Source organism: Gorilla gorilla, chromosome 23 (genome assembly GCF_029281585.2).
Source record: "Gorilla gorilla gorilla isolate KB3781 chromosome 23, NHGRI_mGorGor1-v2.1_pri, whole genome shotgun sequence".
NCBI classification, from domain to species: domain Eukaryota; kingdom Metazoa; phylum Chordata; class Mammalia; order Primates; family Hominidae; genus Gorilla; species Gorilla gorilla.
The window spans coordinates 35,793,055-35,819,225 of NC_086018.1; the positions used below are offsets into that span (position 1 = coordinate 35,793,055).

The following is a 26,171-nucleotide window of genomic DNA, read 5'->3' on the forward strand; positions in this document are numbered from 1 at the left end:
AGAAGCCCAGCATCTCCCTCTTGAGGTCTCTTCCAGAATAGTCTGGGAATCCCAAGGACTCAGTCTGTCCAAAGAAGGCCAGTCCTACTCTGCAAGGCCTAGTGGTGCACTGCGTGGGCCCCGACGCAGTCCTCTCAGTTCACTCCAGGAGCTCAGCTCCCTGAAAGGAAAATGATGCCAAGCCAGGCGCGGTGGCTCACACCTTTGATCTTAGCACTTTGCGAGGCTGAGGCAGGTGGATCACTTGAGGTCAGAAGTTCAAGACCAGCCTGGCCAATATGGTGAAACCCCATCTCTACTAAAAATACAAAACTTAGGCCGGGCACAGTGGCTCACACCTGTAATCCCAGCACTTTGGGAGGCCGACGTGGGCGGATCACCTGAGGTCGGGAGTTCAAGACCAGCCTGACCAACATGGTGAAACCCCATCTCTACTAAAAATACAAAAATTAGCCAGGTGTGGTGGTGCATGCCTATAATCCCAGCTACTTGGGAGGCTGAGGCAGGAGAATCGCTTGAACCTGGGAGGCAGAGGTTGCAGTGAGCCGAGATCGAGATTGCGCCATTGCACTCCAGCCTGGATGACAGATCCAGACTCTATCTCAAAAAAAAAAAAAAAAAAAAAAAAAGAGGAAAGAAAGAAAAAGGAGCCGTCCCGTCCGGGAGGGAGGTGGGGGGGTCAGCCCCCCGCCCGGCCAGCTGCCCCGTCTGGGAGGTGAGGGGCGCCTCTGCCCGGCCACCCCTACTGGGAAGTGAGGAGCCCCTCTGCCCGGCCACCACCCCGTCTGGGAGGTGTACCCAACAGCTCATTGAGAATGGGCCATGATAACAATGGCGGTTTTGTGGAATGGAAAGGGGGGAAAGGTGGGGAAAAGATTGAGAAATCGGATGGTTGCCGTGTCTGTGTAGAAAGAGGTAGACATGGGAGACTTTTCATTTTGTTCTGTACTAAGAAAAATTCTTCTGCCTTGGGATCCTGTTGATCTGTGACCTTACGCCCAACCCTGTGCTCTCTGAAACATGTGCTGTATCCACTCAGGGCTGAATGGATTAAGGGCGGTGCAAGATGTGCTTTGTTAAACAGATGCTTGAAGGCAGCATGCTCGTTAAGAGTCATCACCACTCCCTAATCTCAAGTACCCAGGGACACAAACACTGCGGAAGGCCGCAGGGTCCTCTGCCTAGGAAAACCAGAGACCTTTGTTCACTTGTTTATCTGCTGACCTTCCCTCCACTATTGTCCTATGACCCTGCCAAATCCCCCTCTGCGAGAAACACCCAAGAATGATCAATTAAAAAAAAAAAAAAAGGGAAACAAACAAACAAACAAACAAAAAACTCCGATCCCTGAATGCTCAGGGAGACTGATTTGAGTAACAGTAAAACTCTGGCCTCCCAAAAAAAAAAAAAAAAAAGAAAAGAAAGAAAAAGGAAATGACGCCAGAGTGGGCAGGTCCAACAGGACTTTCAGCCCAAACCACACATGGCACCTGTGTCCCTCACCAATGCCTGGCCTCTGGCACTGAGCTTGGGTCACCTGTCCACATCTACTTCCCATGGAGTGAGTTATTTCCTTTGAGGCATGAGTGTCCTCTCTGCCAGCTGGAGAGGACTGTCCTGATGGGTCAGATAGCAGCTAATCCTATCAGGAGAGAGGAACTGGGGCCCAATCTCATTTCTGCTGGCGGTCCCCAGACTGGCCACAAATTTGCCCACCTCCTGCCAGTTTAAGAGAAAGGCAGTTTTGAGAGTTGATTAAGAGCATGGAGTTGCCTGTAATCCCAGAACTTTGGGAGGCCAAGCTGGGAGGACCACTTGAGGCCAGGAGTTCAAGACCAGCCTGGGCAATATAGTGAGGCCCCATCTCTACAGAAATTTTAAAAATTAGCTGAACGTGGTGATGCGCACCTGTGGTCCCAGCTACTCGGGAGGCTGAAGCAGGAGGATCACTTGAGCCCAGGAGTTCAAGGTTGCAGTGAGCCATGATTTGTGTTTCAGCCTTAGTGACAGAGTGACACCCTGTGTCACAAACAAATAACAACAACCAAAAAAGGTCAGGCATGGTGGTTCACACTTGTAATCTCAGCACTTTGGGAGACAGAGGCGGGTGGATCACCTGAGGTGAGGAGTTCGAGACCAGCCTGGCCAATATGGTGAAACCCCGTCTCTACTAAAAATACAAAAATTAGCTGGGCGTGGTCGTGGGCGCCTGTAATCCCAGCTACTTGGGAGGCTGAGACAGGAGGATCACTTGAACGTGGGAAGTGGAGGTTGCAGTGGGCTGAGACTGCACCATTGTACTCCAGCCTGGGCAACAAGAGCGAAACTCCGTCTCCAAAAAAAAACAACAACAAAAAAAGAGCATGGAATTGCACTGCTTTAGGTAAGTTCCTTCCCCACCTGTCAAATGAAGTGATAACAACAGCAAAAGACCGAATGTTAATACCTACAGATAGATCACTTAGCACAGTGTGGGCAGATAGTAACTGCTCAATAAATGGGAACTACTGTTACATACCTGTATGTAGTTCTCTAATATCCCTATTTTATAAAAATGAGGTCCCCCCATATTTTTCTTAGCTTCCTTTTGTCAATTAATATATCATAGACATTTTTCCAGGTCTGCACATGCAGCCTCCTCTCCTATGTGAGGGCCGCATGGCCTTCCAAAGGACGCCGTCCATGCAAGAGGCTAAACTGTGTCTGTGGGGTCAAAACCCTCAGTCTGTGCCATGGTGGTATCTTCTGTTGCTTTAAAACTTGGAAATGGCTCATACCTGTAATCCCAACACTTTGGGAGGCCAAGGTGGGAGGATCGCTTGAGCCCAAGAGTCTGAGACAAACCTGGGCAACATGTGAAACACTGTCTCTACAAAAAATACCAAAATTAGTATTTTTGGTGTGGTGGCACGTGCCTGTAGTCCCAGCTATTTGGGAGGCTGAGGTAAGAGGATCGATTGAGCCCTGGAGTTCAAAGCTGCAATAGCCATAATTGCACTCCAGCCTGGGCTACAGAGAAGACCTGCCTTAAGAAACACAAACAGGCCGGGCGCGGTGGCTCACGCCTGTAATCCCAGCACTTTGGGAGGCCCAGGCGAGTGGATCAGGAGGTCAGGAGATCGAGACCATCCTGGCTAACACGGTGAAACCCCGTCTCTACTAAAAATACAAAAAATTAGCAGGGCGTGCTGGCGGGCGCCTGTAGTCCCAGCTACTCGGGAGGCTGAGGCAGGAGAATCGCTTGAACCCAGGAGGCGGAGCTTGCAGTGAGCCGAGATCGCGCCACTGCACTCCAGCCTGGGAGACAGCGAGACTCCATCTCAGAAAAAAAGAAAAAGAAACACAAACAAAAACAAACTTGGAAATTAGTTAAGGTTTAGTTCAGTTAGATCAGTTAAAGTTTAACTGTTAAACTGTCACCTGCATTTTTATTTCTTTGTCTGGAAATGTGTGTTTGTCTTTCTGTTCATTTGACTTCTAACCCACATGGGATGGGTTTTCCTAACTTGGGAGAAGCAGGTGAGAGGTCAGCCTCCACAGGGTGAGGCTGTCAAGGAGGAGGGGGGAACCAGGACAGCCAGTGGCCAGGTCAGGACAAAAGAAGGCCAGCCATCTTTGTTTTGTTTTGTTTTGTTTTGTTTTGTTTTGCTTTGTTATGAGGCAGAGTCTTGCGGGGCCTCACCCAGGCTGGAGTGCAATAACGTGATCACAGCTCATTGCAGCCTCCATCTCCCGGGTTCAAGTGATTCTCCTACCTCAGTTTCCCGAGTAGCTGGGGCTACAGGCGTGCATGTGCCATCACACCTGGCTAATTTTGTATTTTTGTAAATTATTTTATTTTATTTTGAAACGGAGTCTCGCTCTGTCACCCAGTCTGGAGTTCAGTGGCACAATCTCGGCTCATTGCAAGCTCCGCCTCCCGGGTTCATGCCATTCTCCTGCCTCAGCCTCCTGAGTAGCTGGGACTACAACCACCTGCTACGATGCCCAGCTAATTGTTTTGTATTTTTAGTAGAGACAGGGTTTCACCTTGTTAGCCAGGATGGTCTCGATCTACTGACCTCGTGATCCACTCATCTTAGCCTCCCAAAGTGCTGGGATTACAGGCGTGAGCCACCGCGCCCGGCCTATTTTGTATATTTTTAGTAGAGATGGGGTTTCACCATGTCTGCTGGGCTGGTCTCGAACTCCTGACCTCAGGTGATCGTCTACCTTGGTCTCCCAAAGTGCTGGGATTACAGGCGTGAGCCACTGTGCCCGTCGTTTTTTTTTTTTCTTCTTTTTGTTGTTGTTGGTTTTATTTATTTATTTGGACAGAGTCTCACTCTGTTGCCTGGGCTGGAGTGCAGTGGTGCAATCTCAGCTCACTGTAACCTCTGCCTCCCAGGTTCAAACGATTCTCCTGCCTCAGCTTCCAGGGTAGCTGGGATTACAGGCGCCCACCACCACACCCAGCTTATTTTTGTGTTTTTGGTAGAGACAGGGTTTCATCATATTGACCAGGCTGGTCTCGAACTCCTGATCTCAAGTAATCTGCCCACCTCGGCCTCCCAAAGTGCTGGGATTACAGGCGTGAGCCACCGTGCCGGGCCATGCGCCATCTTTGTTTCTGTTCCAGATGCCTGGGAGTTCTTCCATCTCTTCCCTCACCCCCCAGAGCCAACCCTTTAGCAAGGACTTTTCCTCAATATGTCTCATATTTGCCTCTTCCTTCCACCCCCACGGCCACCACTTTAATTCAGAACTTGGATCACTGAGATGGCCCCTAATGGTTTCACTGCCTTCTTCTGCCCTTCCCTAGTCCATTGTCCATATGGCAGCCCGGGGCAGGTGCAGTTTGGAAAGCAGGTGGCACTACCTGGTAATGCTGAAGCTGTGTATACTTCTAGCTCCTTCCCCTTTGCACCAGGGCACTTGCAGTAGGAAAGTCACAGCGACATTGTCTGCAAAGCAAGAAACTGGAAATGGCCAGGCACAGCAGCTCACGCCTATAATCGCAGCACTCTGGGAGGCCAAGGTGGGTGGATCACTTGAGCCCAGGAGTTTGAGACCAGCCTGGGCAACACAGTGAGACCCCCATCTCTATAAAAAAAGAAGAAAGTGGAAACAACTCAAATCTCCATCAACAACAGTGGATTCTTTTCCTGTTGCTGCTCTAACCAGTTACCCCAAACTCAGTGGCTGAAACACACACATTTATTATCTTACAGAGCTGGAGGTCAGAAGTCCAAAATGATTTTACTGAACTAAAATCAACAAGTCAGCAGGTATGCATTCCTTCTGCAGGCTCTAAGGGAGAATCTGGTTTTTGCCTTTTTTTCTGGCTTTCAGAAGCTGCCTGCTTTCCTGGGCTCATGGGTCCTTCCGTCCTAACGTCAGCAGTAGTGGGCAGGCCTTTCTCAGGACACCATCTCTGATTCTGACTCTTCTGCCTCCTTCTCGCCCATTTAAGGATCCTTGGCCGGGCACGGCGGCTCACGCCTGTAATCCCAGCAGTTTGGGAGGCTGAGGCAGGCAGATCACCTGAGGTCAGGAATTCGAGACCAGCCTGACCAACATGGAGAAACCCGGTCTCTTCTAAAAATATTAAATTAGTCAGACGTGGTGGCACATGCCTGTAATCCCAGCTACTCGGGAGGCTGAGGCAGGGGAATAGCTTGAACCCAGGAGATGGAGGTTGCAGTGAGCTGAAATTGTGCCATTGCACTCCAGCCTGGGCAACAAGAGCGAAACTCCGTCTCAAAAAAAAAAAAAAAAAATCCTTGTGATTCCACTGGGCCCACCAGGATAATCCAGGATCATCTCCCATCTCCAGGCCAGGTGATTAGCAACCTTTGTTCTCCCTTGCCATTAAAGGAACATTTTTGAAAGTTCCAGAGATTAGGATGTGGCCATATTTAGAGGCCATTTTTCTGCCTCCCCCACACAGTTACCCATCGCATAATAGGGCTGGGGCTGGGGGATGTGAGCAGAATCCCTCCATACCCAACATATAACCACGCGAGGCCCCCAACTCAGGGCCCGTGTGTTGGGCAGAGAGCTGAAGGCAGGGGAACACTGTCCAGTCGCTGCACAGCAGTGAGAGGAAAGGAAGAGGAGTCGTCTGTAAAAATCCATTGACTGTGCTCATTTCACACTGCGTGCCTCTATCAAAACATCTCTGGCCAGGCGCAGTGGCTCATGCCTGTAATCCCAGCATTTTGCAAGGGTGAGGCAAGCAGACCACCTGAGGTCAGGAGTTCGAGACCAGTCTGGCCAACATGGCAAAACCCCGTCTCTACTAAAAATCCTAAAATTAGCCAGGGCCTGGTGGCGCGTGCCTGTAATCCCAGCTGCTCAGGAGGCTGAGGCAGGAGAATCGCTTGACCCGGGAGGCAGAGGTTGCAGTGAGCTGAGATTGTGCCACTGCCCTCTAGCCTGGGCAACAGAGCAAGACTCCATCTCAAAAACAAAACAAAACAAATCAAAATCTCATGTATCCCATAAATATATACATCTATTATATACCCACAAAAATTAAAATTAAAAAAAGAAAAAAACAAAACCCCCATTGACTGTACTCTCTGTTATATTCCTGGGGCCCTCAAATGTTGATTACTTTTCAGTTTTGAGAATCTAAGTGACACCTAGCCTGGACAGGAGGAGGGGAGAGCCCCTGTTTCTGGCAGGTTTCTAAGAGGAATCACAGGACTGGGCTGAGAGGAGGGTACCCAGCACCCAGGCTAGAGAAGCCACCCCTCCATCCCTGAGTGAGGGGCCATCTGCTGCCCCCCGCCTCTCCCTCGCCCCCACCCCCGCCTCTATCTCAAGCCTTGCTCCTTTCCCCTCGGGTGCCTCCACCTGCCGTTTGCCCCGTCCTCACAGAGTGTGAATCTTGACTCAAAGTGTGGAGGTCAAAGCCCCTTGGAAGTGGGAAAGGCCCAGGCAGGTGCAGATGGTTTATTTACTTGCTGGGTGCTGGGTGTGAAAGGAACAGACACGTGCTTGCGTCGTGGGGCTCAGTCTCTAGTGGGGAAGATGGGCACTGCTGTCATTGTAAAGTGTGATTTTGTGAAAAGTGCTAAGAAGGAAAGGACAGGGGCTATGAGAGGGGGTTGCGGAGTCCTAATTAGGAAGGAGGAGTTGAACTGGTGGGATTGAGGGAAAGCAAAAAGCGAAAGCAGGTAAGCTCTAAGTGTGCCTTTCTTCATGCTCCAGAACACATGCCCTCCTGCACAAATAATTCACAATCTTCCTGCAACCAGCTATCACCAGACGCTCAGCTGACAGAAAATTGCAAATTAGCTCACTGCAACCTTGGCATTATCAGTACTGCATAAAGCCCTCTCCAGCATACAGCACGAGCACCATCCTGTACCGTCCCTAGCAAGCCTTTGTCTCCTTGCAGACAGCCCCTTCTCTGCTGTGCTGCCTGTTGCAAATTTGCAACGCATTTTCTTTTTCTTTTTCTTTCCTTTTTTTTTTTTTTTTTGAGACGGAGTCTCGCTCTGTCACCCAGGCTGGAGTGCAGTGGCGCGATCTTGGCTCACTGCAAGCTCCGCCGCCCGGGTTCACGCCATTCTCCTGCCTCAGCCTCCCGAGTAGCTGGGACCACAGGTACATGCCATCACGCCCGGCTAATTTTTTTGTCTTTTTAATAGAGATGGGGTTTCACTGTGTTAGCCAGGATGGTCTTGATCTCCTGACCTCATGATCCGCCTGCCTCAGCCTCCCAAAGTGCTGGGATTACAGGCGTGAGCCACCATACCCGGCCTTTTCTTTTCTTTTTTCTTTTTTTTTTTTTTGAGACAAGTTTTCACCATGTCGCCCAGGCTGGAGTGCAATGGTGCAATCTTGGCTCACTGCCATCTCTGCCTCCCAGACTCAAGGGATTCTCCTGCCTCAGCCTCCCAAGTAGATGGGACTACAAGCATGTGCCACCATGCCTGGCTAATTTCTGTATTTTTAGTAGAGATGGAGTTTGCCATGTTGGCCAGGCTGGTGTTGAACTCCTGACCTCAGATGATCTGTGCGCCTCAGCCTCCCAAAGTGCTGGGATTACAGGCGTGAGCCATCACTCCCGGCTGCAACATATTTTCATACCTTCTCTAATAAATGTGCCTTTCTTTACCTATAACTGTCTTGGTAAATTCTTCTTACTCCTGGGCTACTGGCCTCAGATAGTTGCCGCTCACCTGAGACAGGGGTGACAAGACGGCTTATTCATAGAAAGCGTAATGACCAAATTAGAAGAATTGGGATAGCCATCACCTTAACCATTTATCTTTTCTTTATGCTGGGAGCATGCAAATTATTCTCCTGTAGCTATTTTGAAGTATACAGTGGGTTATGGTTAACTGCAGTCACCCTACTGATCTATGGAACACTATGTCTTATTTCTTCTAGCTAACTGTATATTGTACCCATTGGTCAGCTTCTCTTCTTCCTCCCCTCCTTGCTATCCTTCCTGGCCTCTGGTAACCACCAATTTACTCTCCATCTTCATGAGATCCACTTTTTTTTTTTTTTTTTTTTTTGAGACAGAGTCTCGCTCTGTCGCCCGGGCTGGAGTGCAATGGCATGATCTCAGCTCACTGCAACCCCTGCCTCCCAGGTTCAAGCGATTCTCCTGTCTCAGCCTCCCGAGTAGCTGGGACTACAGGTGCGTGCCACCATGCCCGGCTAATTTTTGTATTTTTAGTAGAGACGGGGTTTCACCATGTGAGCCAGGATGGTCTCCATCTCCTGACCGCGTGATCAGCCCATCTCGGCCTCCCAAAGTGTTGGGATTACAGGCGTGAGCCACCACGCCCGGCCTTTTTTTTTTTTTTTTTTTTTTTGAGACAGAATTTTACTCTTGTTGCCCAGGCTGGAGTGCAATGGCACGATCTCGGCTCACCACAACCTCCGCCTCCCGGGTTCAAGCAATTCTCCTGCCTCAGCCTCCCGAGTAGTTGGGATTACAGGCATTTGCCACCACGCCCAACTAATTTTGTATTTTTAGTAGAGACAGGGTTTCTCCATGTTGGTCAGACTGGTCTCGAACTCCCGACCTCAGGTGATCCTCCCACCTCGGCCTCCCAAAGTGTTGGGATTAGAGGTGTGAGCCACTGCACCAGGCCAAGATCCCCCCCTTTTTTTTTTTTTTTTGAGATGAAGTCTCGCTCTGTTGCCCAGGCTGGAGAGTGCAATGGTGCAATCTGGGCTCACTGCAACCTCCACCTCCTGGGTTCAAGTGATTCTTCTGCCTCAGCCTCCTGAGTAACTGGAATTACAGGCACCTGGCACCACGCCCGGCTAATTTTTGTATTTTTAGGAGAGATGGGGTTTCACCACGTTGACCAGGCTGGCAAAGATCCACTTTTTTAGTGTTCATGTATGAGTGAAAACATGCAATATTTGTCTTTCTCTGCCTGGCTTATTTCAGTTAATATGATGACCTTCAGTTCCATCTGTGTTGTTGCAAATGACAGGATTTCCTTCTTATTGGTGGCTGAATAATATTCCCTTTGTTTATATACCACATTTTCTTCATCCATTCATCCATTGATGTGCGCTTGGGTTGACTCCATATTTTGGCTATTGTGAATGGTGCTGCAATTACCATGGGAGTGCAGATATCTCTTCAATATGCTGATTTCCTTCCTTTTGGATATATACCGAGTAGTGGGATTCATCTGAACCATTTTTTTTTTTTTTAGACTAGTCAAGTTCAGTAGTGAGAAGGGAGCAAAAAGTAGAACAAGGGGCCAGGCGTGGTGGCTCATGCCTGTAATCCCAGCACTTTGGGAGGCTGAGGCGGGTAGATCACTTGAGGTCAGGAGTTTGAGACCAGCCTGGCCAACATGGTGAAACCCCGCTCCACTAAAAATACAAAAATTAGCTGGGCGTGGTGGTGGGAGCCTGTAATCCCAGCTACTCGGGAGGCTGAGGCACGAGAATTGCTTGAACGCAGGAGGCAGAGGTTGCAGTGAACCGAGATCGCGGCACTGCACTCCAGCCTGGGTGACAGAGTGAGACTCCGTCTCAAAAAAAAAAAAAAGTTAGCCGGGCGTGGTGGCACACACCTGTAACCCCAGCTACTCAGGAGGCTGAGGCAGGAGAACCGCTTGAGTCCAGGAGGCGGAGATTGCAGTGAGCTGAGATCACGGCACTGCACTCCAGCCTGGGCAACAGAGTGAGACTCCGTCTCAAAAAACAACAACGAACAACAAAAAATACAATTGCAAACCACCGCCATTTGACACTGCCTATATCCACCCCCAACCCTGCTCCAGTTGTTTCTCTGCAATTGCCACTTTCCAGCATACTATATAATTTACTTTTTTTTTTTTTTTTGAGATGGAGTTTTGTTCTTGTCGCCCAGGCTGGAGTGCAATGGCGTGGTCTCAGCTCATTGCAACCTCCGCCTCCCTGGTTCAAACGTTTCTCCTGCCTCATTCTCCCAAGTAGCTAGGATTACAGGGGCCCCCCACCACGCCCGGCTAATTTTTGTATTTTTAGTAAAGACAGGGTTTCACCATGTTGGCCAGGCTGGTCGCAAACTCCTGACCTCAGGTGATCCACCCACTTCGGCCTCCCAAAGTGCCGGGATTACAGGCATGAGCCACCGCACCTGGCCTAATTTACTTCTTTATGTAGTCTATTGTGTATCTATCTTTTCCAGGGAACCTCAGCTCCACAAGGGCAGGGCTCTCTTGTCACTTTGGTTTATGGCCATATCACAGAGCCCATCCCAGTGCCTGGCACATATTAAGGAATGCATTAGGATTCCAAAACCAGCCAGGAGCAGTGGCTCATGCCTGTAATCCCAGCACTTTGGGAGGCCGAGGCGAGTGGATCACGAGGATAGGAGTTCAAGACCAGTCCGGCCAAGATGGTGAAACCCCGTCTCTACTAAAAATACAAAAAATTAGTTGGGCGTGGTTGTGGACACCTGTAATCCTATCTATTCGGGAGGCTGAGGCAGAGAATTGCTTGAACCTGGGAGGCAGAGGTTGCAGTGAGCCGAGATCGCGCCACTGCACTCTGGCCTGGGCGACAGAGCAAGACGCCATCTCAAAAAAAAAAAAAAAAAAAAAAAAATTACAAAGCCCAGAATGCCGCAAGACCACAGGTGGTGCAGTGAACAGGGCATTGCCTTGAGAGTCTATCATCCCTGGGCAAGTCATTAAACATAGGGGTGGGGGTGGGAGCCTCCTGTCTGTAACGTGGAGGTGTCACGTGCTAAGGGCTCAGGCACACGCGCGCGCACGCACACACAAACACACCCATTAGTAAGGACACGACCCCTGGCATTCTAATGTGATTTATACTTTTCCATGAAGGAATTCATTTCCCCCTCTCACTAACCCCAGAGACAGGTAGAGCCGACAGGTGGAAGAACTGAGGCCCGAGAGCGACAGCGGGGGACCCTCCCCGTGCCATGGCACGGCCTGGACCCTCCCCGCGCCACGGCACAGCAGCTGTCCGACCCCCTCCTCACGCCCGGGGGGCGCGACGGCTGCCAAGGGTCGCGGGCAGGGGGCGCGGCGCCGGGGACTACATTTCCCAGGAGCAGTTGCCGCGGTTCCGCCGTTCCTGGGGTTTCAAGAGCCTCGCGTTAAAGGGGGCGGGGGAGGTTGCGCAGTCCGCCAGCTGGAAGATGGCTCTGCGCCCGGTGGGGACCCGAGAGCCGCCTGCCCGGGTGCCCAGGCGGGGTCCGGCTGGAGTGAAGAAGCCCCCCGGCTCTGCAGTGTCCCTGAGGGGAGGCGAGGCGAGGCGAGGCCAACAATTGGAGGCCGTCTTTCCTCGTCTTGCCCGCCTCGGCTTCGGCCTCTGCGCCCAAGCCCCAGGGAACCCCCTCCCTTCCCCTCCAACTCCCCGGAACAGGGGAAGGGGCGGTGAACCTCGCCGCCTGGCGGGAGAAGGGGTGTCCACTAGCTGGAAGCCCCTGCAACCCGAGGCAACCCCTTTCCCCAATTCTGGCTTCAGTTCCGGGAATTTACAGGTCGCTGGGATGGGCGGGGAGAAGGGACAGGAGAGATACAAAATGAAATGAACGCCCAGGTGTCAGGGAGCTGAGCCTCACAGTACCCCGCCCCCAATCCATCCTTCTAAGTCCCGGGCCTCCGCGGTAAAATAGGGGTGATGGGGATAGTGATCACAGGCAGGAGGCGCAAAGGATCCAGAAACCGGTGGGGAGCACTGTGCAAACTGTAAAGCGCTGTGCAAATAAAATTATTGATCGTCGTGTCATTGGATTCATCCAGTCTTTAAGACATGCACGGATCTGGGGCGGGGGATGGGGTGACATGGTTCTGGGCTCTCAGGGTGGAACATCTCGGATACGGGGAGGGGGGGCTATTTGGGTGCGTATTAACCCAACCAGGTCTTAATGGGAACCCGAGTTGTCTTTGAAAATAACCAAAACAAAGCCACGGAGAATGTTGTGTTTTCAAATGACGAAACTTAAGGGAAATTGACACCATCAAAAGACGAACCTTGACCTTTTGAACTAACCTGACCCCCCATTGCTTCCCTTCCCCGCCTGTGCCACGTAGATAAACCCGGAGAGAAGGCATCTGACACCGAGTCTTGCGCTCCCCCTCCCCCTTCCTCCCCTAATCATTTGGATTAATCCATCCCTTGGCGTGCGGGGGAAACCCATTAATTTGTCCTGGCTTCAGAGACTCCCAGGTCCAGTAGGAGCCCTCCCACACCCACGCAGCTACGATCCCGTCCCCAACATCAAAACCCTCGAACCCCTCCCCTTTACCCCTCCCTAGTAGCCTACTGTGTCTGCAAACAGCTCTTGGACCATACCGGGATGCGTTCATCATTTTGACCAGCAACAAACTCCCACTCCCAGGGTATTGTTTAAGTGAACAGTGACCGGCCTCTATGCTTAGGGAATAAAAGCGGGGTTGTGGGAGAGGGGCCCAGGGAGCAAGCGTCGCAGAATCTCAGCCCAGGGCCGCTGCCAAGCGGACCCGGCACGTGAGTAGGAGGTCGGCCGCAGACAAGGGGTCCTAGGGTCTCTGAGGTCTCTCCTGCTGGCCTCTGGGCCCCTAAAGCCCCTCGAGCTTCAGAACTCCCTACAGACAGTGGCGCCCCGTGTCCGCCTCGTCTACACCTGCCAAGCAGCACGGGAAAATCTGTGTGCATTTTAACAAAGACATCGCATCTTCCCAGCAAAATGGCGGTGGTCGCGGCCACGGCTCTCTGAATAACTCTACACTTTCCGAGGACAGGTCACAACCCAAGGGACATAACCCCCTCCTCGACCTCTACCCTAGCGCCCCGCTTTCCCAAGTCCCCAAAGCACTCAGGGCCTCTCCTCATTACAGGGGCCCCCCGGACCGTCCCTGGTTAGAGCTTCTGGGGCAGCTTCTCCATTGTGGACCGCCCTCCCCCGCCCCCACATTGCCTTCAAGGAGCCTTGGGACGGGGACTGAACCCCCAGGCTAGGCCTCACGGATGGGGGGCAGCGAGTTCTGTCTCTGACACCCCAAAACTTCCAGGCTAAGAGAAGCACATAAATGAATTCCCGATTAGGGTATATGGGAGATGTAGGGGTCTTTGAGGAGAAGAGGCCACCCGGGAGGCCCTCCTCATCTCTCAGAGGGTCCGGGCAGCACTGGGGGTTCGGCCTCAGGAGGGAACCTCAAGGCAGAGGTCGGGGGGCGCGCTGGGGGAGAGACGGCAGAGGAGGGGGAAGGGACAAAGTTTGAAAGTACCCTTCCAACTCTTTCAGGGAAAGTTTCCTTGGGGGCCCCATGGACAGAGAAGGGTAGAGGTGTGGAGGGACCGGTGGCGGGGTGACCCCCGAGAGGTGACCGGACCCCGGGGGAGCGACCCCTCCCCCCTGTCCCGGCTCGGCCCGGCTGGGAGTCGCCCAGCTCGGGGCCGCGTGTGTTAGTTGGGGCCGCTTTCCGGCAGCTCCACCGGGCTAGGGGACCCCGCAGCGGGCCGGGAGCAGAGCCCCCGGTAGCCTCAGGGGAGAGCTTTGCTACGGGGGGTTTCCCGCACCGAGGCTCCCTAGCCCCGCAGAGCCAGCCCCCCGCAAAGGGGAAATGTGCCGGCACACCAGCGGTCCTCGGCGCCGTTTGGGGTGCGTGGCGGGCGCAGGGGGCGGCGGCCGGGCCAGCGGGCCGCCCGGCGGGGAAGCCCAGGGAGCCAGGCAGCGGCCCAGGGCGGCGGCGGGGAGCAGGAAGGCCCGGGCCGGGGGGAAAGGTCGGATTTGCTCGGCGGAAGAAACACAGATGGCGGCGGCGCAGCGCCATTCCGGGCCGGGAGCAGGCAGCCAGCAGCCCTGTCCTCACCGCGGTCCGCCCGCCGCCGCTAAATACCCGGATGCGCCGCCCAAGCGCCAGACGCGGAGCTGGGAAAAGGGAGGCAGAGGAGGCGGAGGCAGAGGCAGAGGCAGAGCCAGAGCCTGGTGCCGAGACCAAGCGACAGACCGGCGGGGCTGGGCCTCGCAAAGCCGGCTCAGCGAGCTCTCCCGACACCCGAGCCGGGGAGGAAAAGCAGCGACTCCTCGCTCGCATCCCCGGGAGCCGCACTCCGGACTGGCCCGGTAGTCAGGGGCTCAGGAGCAGATCCCGAGGCAGGCTTTGCTCAGCCTCCGACGAGGGCTGGCCCTTTGGAAGGCGCCTTCAACAGCCGGACCAGACAGGCCACCATGACCGAGAATTCCACGTCCGCCCCTGCGGCCAAGCCCAAGCGGGCCAAGGCCTCCAAGAAGTCCACAGACCACCCCAAGTATTCAGACATGATCGTGGCTGCCATCCAGGCCGAGAAGAACCGCGCTGGCTCCTCGCGCCAGTCCATTCAGAAGTATATCAAGAGTCACTACAAGGTGGGTGAGAACGCTGACTCGCAGATCAAGTTGTCCATCAAGCGCCTGGTCACCACCGGTGTCCTCAAGCAGACCAAAGGGGTGGGGGCCTCGGGGTCCTTCCGGCTAGCCAAGAGCGACGAGCCCAAGAAGTCAGTGGCCTTCAAGAAGACCAAGAAGGAAATCAAGAAGGTAGCCACGCCAAAGAAGGCATCCAAGCCCAAGAAGGCTGCCTCCAAAGCCCCAACCAAGAAACCCAAAGCCACCCCAGTCAAGAAGGCCAAGAAGAAGCTGGCTGCCACGCCCAAGAAAGCCAAAAAACCCAAGACTGTCAAAGCCAAGCCGGTCAAGGCATCCAAGCCCAAAAAGGCCAAACCAGTGAAACCCAAAGCAAAGTCCAGTGCCAAGAGGGCCGGCAAGAAGAAGTGACAATGAAGTCTTTTCTTGCGGACACTCCCTCCTGTCTCCTATTTTCTGTAAATAATTTTCTCCTTTTTTCTCTCTTGATGCTCACCACCACTTTTTGCCCCCTTCTGTTCTGACTTTATAAGAGACAGGATTTGGATTCTTCAGAAATTACAGAATAATTCATTTTTCCTTAACCAGTTGTGCAAGGACAGCAACAACCAATCTAATGATGAGAATGTACTTATATTTTGTTTTGCTATTAACCTACTTACGGGGTTAGGGATTTGCGGGGGGGCGGGGGGGCTTGTGTGTTTTGTTGGCTTGTTTGCCATGAAGGTAGATGGGGGTGGGGAGAAGACACAAGGCAGTTTGTTCTGGCTAGATGAGAGGGAACCCAGGAATTGTGAGGTTAGCAGGAATATCTTTAGGGTGAGTGAGTTTTCTTTGAGTTGGGCACCGGTTGTGAGAGTTTCAGAACCTTTGGCCAGGAGGAGAGAGGTGGTAGGGAGCAGCCAGCCGGCAAAGGAAGGAGGTGGAAAAAAACCGCCACCGGGCTGACTTCCACCTCCCAGTGGTGAGCAGTGGGGGCCCAAACCCAGTTTCCTTCTCATTTTTGTTAGTTTGCCCTTTCGGCCTCCCTGTTTTCTTAGGGAAGGGGAGTGGGGTCCAAGTGACAGCTGGATGGGAGAAGCCATAGTTTCTCCCAGTCAGCTGGGATGTAGCCATTGGGGGATCTTTGTGGCTTCAGCAAATTCTCTTGTTAAACCGGAGTGAAAACTTCAGGGGAAGGGTGGGGAGTCAGTCAAGTGCCTCAGTGTGCCCTGTTGAAACTTGGGTTTTTCCACGCAATCGATGGATTGTGTCCTAGGAAGACTTTTCTTTTCCTCTGGATTTTTGTTCCTCCTGTACAAGAGGTGTCTTTGCTTGGTTTGGTGGGGCTGCGGCCACTTAAAACCTCCCGATCTCTTTTTATTTTGAGTCCTTTATTATAAGTAGTTGTAGCTGCGGGAGGGGGAGGGGGAGTGGGCGGGCAGTGGATAGTAAGACTGCAGTCGATTTGGGATTTGCTAAGTAGTTTTACAGAGCTAGATCTGTGTGCATGTGTGTGTTTGTGTATATATACATATCTAGGGCTAGTACTTAGTTTCACACCCGGGAGCTGGGAGAAAAAACCTGTACAGTTGTCTTTCTCTTATTTTTAATAAAATAGAAAAATCGCGCACTTGCGCGTCCCTCCCCCACCCCCTTTTTTAAACAAGTGTTACTTGTGCCGGGAAAATTTTTGCTGTCTTTGTAATTTTAAAACTTTAAAATAAATTGGAAAAGGGAGAAACTGAGCGGTGTATTTTTCCTCACTTTGAAGACTGGAGAATGAATGCGGAGCGGTTAGGCGGGCGGGCAGTGGGGACATCTGGGGCGTTTGCACCTGAGAATGGGGGGGAGGGTTCAGGAGCTGGACAGAAGCCAGGAATCCTTAGTCCCGGAGGCTGCGGAACGTGCCTTAGCCGGCTTCTAGGCTTCTGCCTTTGGGGTCCAGAGGGTACCCCATTTCCGGCCGAGAGGTGAGTACGTGGGAATGCGGTGGGGAGTCTGGTGGGCTTGGCCCTGACGCGACTTCCTCCGCCCCCTTCCGTCCCCTCTGCCATCCGGACTTCTGCAGTCTCAACTTACAAGTCAAGCCGCTCGGTCCCTGGCGGATCCCGCCAGGCCCCGCCCACCCGTCCTAGGCCCGCCTCCCCGCCTTTTTAAGCGAGCCCCCCTAGCTCCGATTGGCTGCTGGAGCCCGGCCCCCGGCCACGCGACCAGGCTGCGTCCGCGATGCGCACGGCTCCCAGGCAGGCAGGCGCGCTCGGGCGAGGTAGGAGCGATGTGGGCTGGGAACGCCTGGCGCGCCGCACTCTTCTGGGTGCCCCGCGGCCTCCGCGCACAGTCAGCGCTGGCCCAGCTGCGTGGCATTCTGGAGGGGGAGCTGGAAGGCATCCGCGGAGCTGGCACTTGGAAGAGTGAGCGGGTCATCACGTCCCGTCAGGGGCCGCACATCCGCGTGGACGGCGTCTCCGGAGGTAACTCTCCTTTCCGGGAGTCGTTCCAAGACCTTTCCCGAGTTTGCGCTGGAATGGAGGTCCTGGAGGTGGGGGTGGGCGGCTCCTACACTCTTAGCTACTGTTCCCCTTCGCATGTCTCAGGGCGACTTTATGGCTTCCTAATATTGACTCTCGCCTGGTTAAACCCTTTTGACGGAGGGAGGCGATTTGCCCAGCAAGAAAACCCGCATTTCTTGAGCGGCTGCTTTGTGAAGGTCTCTACCAATTGTTGCTGCACGTGAACTCCTGCTAACTTCTAGACGCAGGAATGACTAATTCCACTTTACAGACGAAGAGGCTGAAATCCACAGATGTGAAATGGCTTGCCCAAAAGCCCCCAGCTAACTGCAGGCAGCGCTGGAATATTGGAGCTGGAACATTGCCTGACTAGCCAGAGAGGACAGCTTGCTGGGTAAACTCATAGCAAGCAAGGGGTCCCAGGGCTGCCACAGAAATCACATGATGAGTTGGCCCTGCCAGGTCTCCCTCATTTCTTTCTTTCCTTTTTTTTTCTGAGACGGAGTCTCGTCTTGTTCTGTCGCCCAGGCTGGAGTGCAGTGGCGAGATCTCGGTTCACTGCAACTTCTGCTTCCCGGGTTCAAGCGATTTTCATGCCTCAGCCTCCCAAGTAGCTGGGACTACAGGCACGTGCCAGCACACCGGGCTAATTTTTGTATTTTTAGTGGAGACTGGGTTTCACCATGTTGGCCAGGCTGGTCTCGAACTCCTGACCTCAAGTGATCCTCCCGCCTCAGCCTCCCAAAGTGTTGGGATTACAGGCGTGAGCCACCACTCCCAGCCCTCCCTCATTTCACTCTAACCAGTGGTTACACCTGACTTATTCGTGTCAGGCCTCAGGTGAGTGGTGATCATCAACAGGCTCCCAAAGCTGCCTTCTGCCCAGGAAATAGGCATAGAACCCTTGGTGCTGTTGCACTCGTTTGTAAAACAGAGGTCCCAGGTAATCCCTTCTCTCCCTCAGGGGAAGCTTAGAGCCGGTCAAAAGATGGGAAATTAGGAGACCCAATTCTCATCCTGTTTTTGCCTTTCCCAGGCTGTGTGAACTTTCCCCTCTGGCTGTTTGCTCCTAAGGTCAGCTGTGTTCACTCTGGGCTTTAGAATTCGGGGACTGGTGTCTCAGGCACCTACATTTGGGGGTGTGATTCTGGCAGCAAAGTAAACTGTGGAGTTCCAGGACTGCAGCAGGCGTCTGATCCAGCCCTCTTCTTTAACCCTCAAGGAAACCAAGGGGTCAGATAAGGAGTCAGTGGTGGTCTTCAGGCACAGGAGAAGCCTGTGAGGAAGGGCTGAGTTCCTCCTTGGGTAGAATGTGATTCAAAGCCAGAGTGTAGGCTGGGCACAGTGGCTTGTGCCTGAAATCTTAGCACTTTGGGAGGCCAAGGCAGGAGGATTGCTTGAGGCTAGGAGTTCGAGACCAGCACGGGCAACATAATGAGACCCCATCTCTACAAAAAATAAAAAAATTTAATCAGGCATGGTGGCACGCACCTGTAGTCCCAGCTACTCAGGAGGTTAAGTGGGAGGATTGCTTGAGCCTGGGAGGTTGGGGCTACAGTGAACCATGATTTGCACCACTGTACTCCAACCTGGGCGACAGAGCTAGACCCTGTCTCAAAAAAAAAAAAAGTTTAAACTTCTTGCTCTTCAAGATGTGTAGCACTGACGCTCCTTCTGTAGCTGTTGAATTTGGTGCCTCCTCAATGGTGACTCCAGGTCTGTTTCCTTTCTGGACCATTTCCCCAGGGCCTGGCACTGTCATCTTTCCAGGCCTGCCCTTGCCCCACCTGAGCTGCTGTATCCATCTCTTCTCCTTCACCTCAGGAATCCTTAACTTCTGTGCCAACAACTACCTGGGCCTGAGCAGTCACCCTGAGGTGATCCAGGCAGGTCTGCAGGCTCTGGAGGAGTTTGGAGCTGGCCTCAGCTCTGTCCGCTTTATCTGTGGAACCCAGGTACACAGTGAGTGGTGGGGGGTTGTGGGGACTGACCCCAGCTGCCTGCTTCCCACAGTCAGCAAGGCTGGTTTAGCCAGCTCAGCTCAGCCACAGCCCTGGGCCTACTGTTGGCCCCAGAGCTGTGCAGCAGAAAGGCTGAGTGCAGGCCTCTGTTTTGCTGAAAAGCTTTGGCCAAGGAACTTTATATATATTTTTTTTCTTTTTGAGACAGAGTCTTGCTCTGTCACCCAGGCTGGAGTGCAGTGGCACAATCTTGGCTCCCTGTAACTTTTGCCTACCAGACTCAAGGGATTCTCCATGCCTCAGCCTCCTGAGTAGCTGCGATTACAGGCATGCTATCACACCCAGCTAATTTTTTTTTTTTTTTCTTTTGAGACAGAGTCTTGCTCTGTCGCTGAGGCTGGAGTGCAATGGCATGATCTTGGCTACTGCAAGCTCCGCCTCCCAGGTTCACGCCATTCTCCTGCCTCAACCTCCCGAGTAGCTGGGACTACAGGCGCCTACCACCACGCCCGGCTAATTTTTTGTATTTTTAGTAGAGACGGGGTTTCACTGTGTTAGCCAGGATGGTCTCGATCTCCTGACCTCGTGATCCACCCACCTTAGCCTCCCAAAGTGCTGGGATTACAGGCGTGAGCCACCGCACTCGGCCTAATTTTTATATGTTTAGTAGAAATGGGGTTTCACCATGTTGGCCAGGCTGGTCTTGAACTCCTGGCCTCAAGTGATCTCCTCCACCTTGGCCTTCCAAAGTGGAAACTGCCTTTTTGAGCATTCATTTTCCCACCTGCAAAACAGAGTCCCTCACACCTGACCTTCTATAAGAAAAGAGGAGTAGGCGGCAGGAACTGAGACTAAGGGCTCTGGGGCTGTTCTGACGGGAGCACAGTTGCCAGTGCTGCCCTTTAGTGTCCCTGTTCCTGTGGGCAAGTATCTTAACTTTTCTCTGTCTCAATTACTTCATAGAGAAAATGAAGATAATAGCACTTAATAGGATCATTACAAATTAAAGACTTAATACATGTAATGCTTAGAATAGGCCGGGCGCAGTGGCTCATACCTGTAATCCCAGCACTTTGGGAGGCTGATGCAGGCGGATCACCTGAGGTCAGGAGTTCGAGACCAGCCTGGCCAACATGGCGAAACCCTTTCTCTACAAAAATATAAAAATTAGCTGGCATGATGGTGGGTGCCTGTAATCGCAGCCACTTGGGAGGCTGAGGCAGGAGAATCGCTTGAACCTAGGAGGTGGAGGTTGCAGTGAGCTGAGATCACGCCACTGCACTCCAGCCTGAGCAACAGAGTGAGACTCTGTCTCAAAAAAAAAAAAAAAAAAGAAAAAAGCATAGAACAGCCTGGCACATAGTAGTGCTCAATGAATGTTGGCTATTATTTATTTTCCAAATGTTACAAAATAAATTTATATAAGTATGAAACTTAAATAGTACTTATTATGTGCCAGGAATTCTTTTAAGAAAATTACAACTATTGGCCAGGCGTGGTGGCTTATGCCTGTAATCCAGGCACTTTGGGAGGCCGAGGTGGGTGGATTACTTGAGGTCAGGAGTTCAAGACCAGCCTGGCCAACATGGTGAAACCCTGTCTGTGCTAAAAATACAAAAATTAGCTGGCCGGGCTCGCTTGAACCCATGAGGCAGGGGTTGCAGTGAGCCACGACGGTGCGACCATACTCCAGCCTGGGTGACAGAGGGAAACTCTGTCTCAGAAAAAAAATAAAGAACATTACAAGTATTAACTCATTAATCCTAAGTGATAGTTGCTATTCTTATTCCTGCTATTGAGATGAGGACAATGAGGTCCAGAGAGGTTAAGTGACTTGCCCAGAGGCCCACAGCCTGTTGTGGGATTTGAACCCTGGCTCAAGAGTCCATGCTGGCTGGGCATGGTAGTTCACACCTGTAATCCCAATACTTTTGGAGCCCAAAGCAGAAGGATCACTTGATGCCTGGAGTTTGAGACCAGCCTGGGCAACATAGGAAGACCCTCTCTCTACAAAAAAAAAAAAATGTTTTTAATTAGCTGGGTGTGGTGGTGCGCACCTGTAGTCCCAGCTACTAGGGAGGGGAGGCTGAGTTGGGAGGATCATTTGAGCCCAGGAGCTCAAGGCTACAGTAAGCTATGGTCTCACTACTGCACTCCAGCCTGAGTGACAGAGAATCCCTGTCTCATTTGCCAAAGAAAAGAGAGAGAGAGTCTGTGCTCCTGACTACTTGTGATTATCATTAACTGCCCTCTCAGAAAGGTGAGAGTGAAATGAATGTCAGAGGCAGAACTCCTGACTCGCATCCAGTCACTTCCCAGCAGAGCCCTCACCCAGACCCAACAGTTTTCAAATCTACAAATTAGAGGCCCAGGTGAACCCAGAATTACCTCTGTGATCTTTTTCTTCACCATTAGGCAACCAAAAAAGACACTCAGTATGGTGTTAGGAAGACACATCTTTCTTCTCCACGAGTGTCCGTAATTCCACCGTTAGACTGCCACTGTAAAACCAAAGTCTGCCCAGGGAGGGAACCTAACAGGTCCCCAGTTCCTCAATGGGAACTGTCTGTCAGGTTCCTGGCAGCTCTGGGATAGCCCATGTGTGGCAGAAAGTAAGGAGACTGAAGCTGCAGGCTTTCTGGGTTGGGTCTCTGTGGTCCTCCAAGCCTCTGTCCCCTCGAACTTGTCCCACATGACCCCACAGGCATCAACACGTGCCTCACTCATTTTCTTCAGAGCATCCACAAGAATCTAGAAGCAAAAATAGCCCGCTTCCACCAGCGGGAGGATGCCATCCTCTATCCCAGCTGTTTTGACGCCAACGCCGGCCTCTTTGAGGTGTGTGGAAGCTGTCCTGCGGGTGAGGGTTGGTGGGGCCTGTTAGGCTGAGGAAGGCTTGGGGGTGGGCAGTCGGGAGAACCTAGCAGGATTCAGTGCCATGCCTAGAGGCTCCGGAGCCCGCTTCTTCTGGAGGTCAAGGTTGGGCCAGGTAGGTGCTCCAGGAGGAATCCTGGGGCTTGCAGGGAGCCTGAGTTCCAGAGCCTTTGGGGGATAAGCTACATCAGCTGGAAGGCTGGGGGAGGTGGGGGCCTGGTACTCACCAAATATATTCTCACCTCCTCTTACTAGAGCAGGGCGCTGGTCCAGCCCGGCACTGAGGCACGGGGGCCCCAGAGAGAAGCACAGGACACCTTGCCTCTCTACCCAGAGGAACGCCCTGGCTGGCAGTACAGTTTTTTGATTTGCGGGAGTCCCGGTCAAGGGTAGAAGCCCAGGGTGGTTAAATGATGGCTCTACGCTCACTGCCTCCCTCCAGGCCCTGCTGACCCCGGAGGACGCAGTCCTGTCGGACGAGCTGAACCATGCCTCCATCATCGACGGCATCCGGCTGTGCAAGGCCCACAAGTACCGCTATCGCCACCTGGACATGGCCGACCTAGAAGCCAAGCTGCAGGAGGCCCAGGTGGGGCGACGCCTGGGTCCACCCTCAGCCTCCGCCTGGGGAAGGAAGTGAGGCTTAGAGAGGCCAACTCCTCACTCACAGAGATAGCCTGAAAGTTTGAAACAGCAGAGATTTGTCCAAGATTTGAACCCAGATCCCTCACACCCAGAGCATTATTCTTTTTTTTTTTTTTTTTTTTTCCCTGAGACAGAGTTTCACTCTGTCGCCAAGGCTGGAGTATAGTAGTGTGATCTCGGCTCACTGCAACCTCCACCTCCTGGGTTCAAGTGATTCTCCTGCCTCAGCCTCCCAAGTAGCTGGGATTACAGGCATCCGCCACCCCACCTGGCTAATTTTTGTATTTTTAGTAAAGACGGGGTTTCATCATGTTGTCCAGGCTGGTCTCGAACTCCTGACCTCAGTTGATTTCACCCGCCTAGGCCTCCCAAAGTGCTGGGATTATAGACGTGAGCCACTGTGCCTGGCACCAGAGCATTATTCCATTGCGCCATGGTACCTTGAGGTTTTTCCGTGTGTGTGTGTGTGTGTGTGTGTGTGTGTGTGTGTGTGTGTGTGTGTGTGTGTGTGTGTGTGTGTGTGTGTGTGTGTGTGTGTGTGTGTGTGTGTGTGTGTGTGTGTGTGTGTGTGTGTGTGTGTGTGTGTGTGTGTGTGTGTGTGTGTGTGTGACAGTCTCGCTCTGTTGCCCAGGCTGTATTGCAGTGGTGCAGTCATAGCTCACTGCAGCCTCAATCTTCTGGACTCCAGCGATCCTCCCACCTCAGTCTCCTGAGTAACTGGGACTACCGGTGCCCACCACACCCAGTTTTTTATTTGTTTGTTTGTTTTTTAGATGGAATTTCACTCTTTTTGCCTAGGCTGGAGTGCAATGGTGCAATCTCAGCTCACTGAAACCTCTGCCTCCCGGGTTCAATTGATTCTCCTGCCTCAGCCTCTGGAGTAGCTGGGATTACAGGCACACACCACCGTGCTCAGCTAATTTTGTATTTTTAGTAGAGATGGGGTTTAACCATGTTGGCCAGGCTGGTTTCGAACTCCTGACCTCAGGTGATCTGCCTGTCTCAGCCTCCCAAAGTGTTGGGATTACAGGCATGAGCCACCGCACCCAGCCTGTTTGTTTGTTTTTGAGACAGGGTCTCACTGTAATGCTCAGGCTAGTCTTGAACTCCTGGGCTCCCAAAGTTACAGGCATGAGCCACCATACCCAGCCAGTTTTTTAAATTTTTAGTAGAGACAGGGTCTCACTATGTTGCCCAGGTGGGTCTCGAACCCGTAAGCTCCCAAAGTGCTGGGATTACAGGTGTGAGCCACTGTGCCCGGCCTGCCTTGAGTATTAGCAAGCACCTTCTGTGTGGCAGGCCCTTACTAGGCATAAGGATAGAATGTACATGTTGGTGAGACCTGGTCCCAGCCTAGCCTGCCCTCTGGGACCTTACACAGGAGACTGAGACGTGAGCCCATTCTCACTGTCCAGGGCTCAGCGTGGAGATGGGTGACGCTGAGAGGCACAGATGAGGGAGAGGATCCAGCCCCCAAGATGGTGGTACCTCTGTGCCCACCTCTGTGCTGGGCACTGGGCAGGATGAGCTCTCAGAGCTCCAAGCAGCACAAGAGATGGGTGATTTGGCCCAACTTGACACCACCCACCATCTGCTCATGTCTTTCCTGCAGAAGCATCGGCTGCGCCTGGTGGCCACTGATGGGGCCTTTTCCATGGATGGCGACATCGCACCCCTGCAGGAGATCTGCTGCCTCGCCTCTAGATATGGTGCCCTGGTCTTCGTGGATGAATGCCATGCCACTGGCTTCCTGGGGCCCACAGGACGGTGGGACTATGTGGCACCTGAGGCCTGGGGTGGGGCTTCTGAGGGTGGCTGGGAAACGAAGAGGCCAGTCCCCAGCATGATCCATAATCCCTGGGCTCTCAGGAGGCCAGTGACAGCAGCGGTGGCTTCCCTTGCAGGGGCACAGATGAGCTGCTGGGTGTGATGGACCAGGTCACCATCATCAACTCCACCCTGGGGAAGGCCCTGGGTGGAGCATCAGGTACCTGCAAGGTTGTGTCCCTGGGGTCCCCTTGTCGTTTTGAAAGGCCCTGGAGGGGCTGAGGGAAGTGGGGAGGGCAGCATGGACTGTACTTTCAGGAGGGGGTTGGGTAGGCTCTGGCCCCTGACCAACCCCTCCCCCCACCTCTTCCCTTCTTCTCAGGGGGCTACACGACAGGGCCTGGGCCCCTGGTGTCCCTACTGCGGCAGCGCGCCCGGCCATACCTCTTCTCCAACAGTCTGCCACCTGCTGTCGTTGGCTGTGCCTCCAAGGCCCTAGATCTGCTGATGGGGAGTAACACCATTGTCCAGTCTATGGCTGCCAAGACCCAGAGGTGCGACTCCCAGCAGGGCAGGCTCGGGGGCGGAGGGACGTGGTGAGAGCCAGGCTCACGTGTCTGCCCAGGCCCACAGACAGCTCTGTGCCCACCGGGTCTGCTTCTGCCTGTTCCCCTCCCTTCTCTCTGTCCCTGCCTCTCCCCTCTAGCTTCTGTGTCTCCTTCTTATCCATCCTGTCTTTCCACCTCCCTTGTTGTTCTCCCTGCCCCCTGCCTGGCTCCTATCTGCCTCTTAGAGCTTGTAACTGTCTTTGTTGATCCTTCTTGCAGACTTGGGCATAGACCTCGGGCCTGGTCCCTGCAAGGAGCGGGTGTGAATGCTCCACGGCCCCTTAGCTACCTGTGACACCTTGTGCCCACAGGTTCCGCAGTAAGATGGAAGCTGCTGGCTTCACTATCTCGGGAGCCAGTCACCCCATCTGCCCTGTGATGCTGGGTGATGCCCGGCTGGCCTCTCGCATGGCGGATGACATGCTGAAGAGAGGTAAGGGTGCTGAGACAAGGGAACTGGTGGTGGGTCCTGAGAGAAGAGAAAGGGAAACCCCAAGACTGTGACCCACCCCCGCACCCAGCCACGCTGCGGCCTCTTAGGCCAGCTGTCTGTCTAAGCTTGAAAACCCCAAGCCATGAGGCAGTCCCGAATCTGAGACCTGGGGCAGTTCCCTTGCCCTCTGTGTTCTGCCCCCAAGCCTGTTGGTTCTGGCACGCCCTCGCTTTCTACCCTCCCAGGCATCTTTGTCATCGGGTTCAGCTACCCTGTGGTCCCCAAGGGCAAGGCCCGGATCCGGGTACAGATCTCAGCAGTGCATAGCGAGGAAGACATTGACCGCTGCGTGGAGGCCTTCGTGGAAGTGGGGCGACTGCACGGGGCACTGCCCTGAGCTCTGGGTAAGGACGAGAAGAGCCAAGGTCCACCTACTGCCACAGGGTCAAAGGAGGTTTTCGATCAGCCCAGACCAGAGGCTCTGAGCCCTGAACCAAAGTCCCAGAGCTGGGCTGGGACGTGACCTGTGCTGAGGGCTGTGAGAATGTGAAACAACAGTGTGAAAATTGGCTGTGA

The 26,171-nt window shown here is 53.2% G+C and overlaps 2 protein-coding genes across 3 annotated transcripts; both read left to right on the forward strand.

Moving 5' to 3' along the window:
• The first annotated feature begins 14,136 nt into the window (after nucleotides 1-14,136).
• On the forward strand, nucleotides 14,137-16,538 carry H1-0 (H1.0 linker histone). The gene has a single exon (XM_019020184.4). The coding sequence runs from the start codon at nucleotides 14,642-14,644 to the stop codon at nucleotides 15,224-15,226; it is 585 nt and encodes a 194-aa protein (XP_018875729.1). The 5' UTR covers nucleotides 14,137-14,641; the 3' UTR covers nucleotides 15,227-16,538.
• A 461-nt stretch (nucleotides 16,539-16,999) lies between these two features.
• On the forward strand, nucleotides 17,000-26,171 carry GCAT (glycine C-acetyltransferase). 2 transcript variants are annotated; one of them, XM_031005647.3, is made up of 9 exons: nucleotides 17,000-17,268; nucleotides 19,132-19,262; nucleotides 22,005-22,106; nucleotides 22,585-22,731; nucleotides 24,400-24,554; nucleotides 24,692-24,774; nucleotides 24,937-25,108; nucleotides 25,474-25,595; nucleotides 25,841-26,171. In XM_031005647.3, the coding sequence occupies exons 1-9, from the start codon at nucleotides 17,073-17,075 to the stop codon at nucleotides 25,990-25,992; spliced, it is 1,260 nt and encodes a 419-aa protein (XP_030861507.2). In that variant the 5' UTR covers nucleotides 17,000-17,072; the 3' UTR covers nucleotides 25,993-26,171. The 2 variants fall into 2 exon arrangements, with proteins under 2 accessions (XP_030861507.2, XP_055230576.1); XM_055374601.2 differs by lacking the exon at nucleotides 19,132-19,262 and having other exon boundaries at nucleotides 17,187-17,268.

Bases quoted from the DNA above. Each gene is read 5' to 3' on its own strand.
- GCAT (XM_031005647.3), top strand. From the start codon at position 17,073: ATGTGGGCTGGGAACGCCTGGCGCGCCGCACTCTTCTGGGTGCCCCGC. The intron at 17,269-19,131 runs GTAACTCTCCTT...CCTTCACCTCAG, and splicing joins CGTGGACGGCGTCTCCGGAG to GAATCCTTAACTTCTGTGCC. The intron at 25,109-25,473 runs GTGCGACTCCCA...TTGTGCCCACAG, and splicing joins ATGGCTGCCAAGACCCAGAG to GTTCCGCAGTAAGATGGAAG.
- H1-0 (XM_019020184.4), top strand. From the start codon at position 14,642: ATGACCGAGAATTCCACGTCCGCCCCTGCGGCCAAGCCCAAGCGGGCC.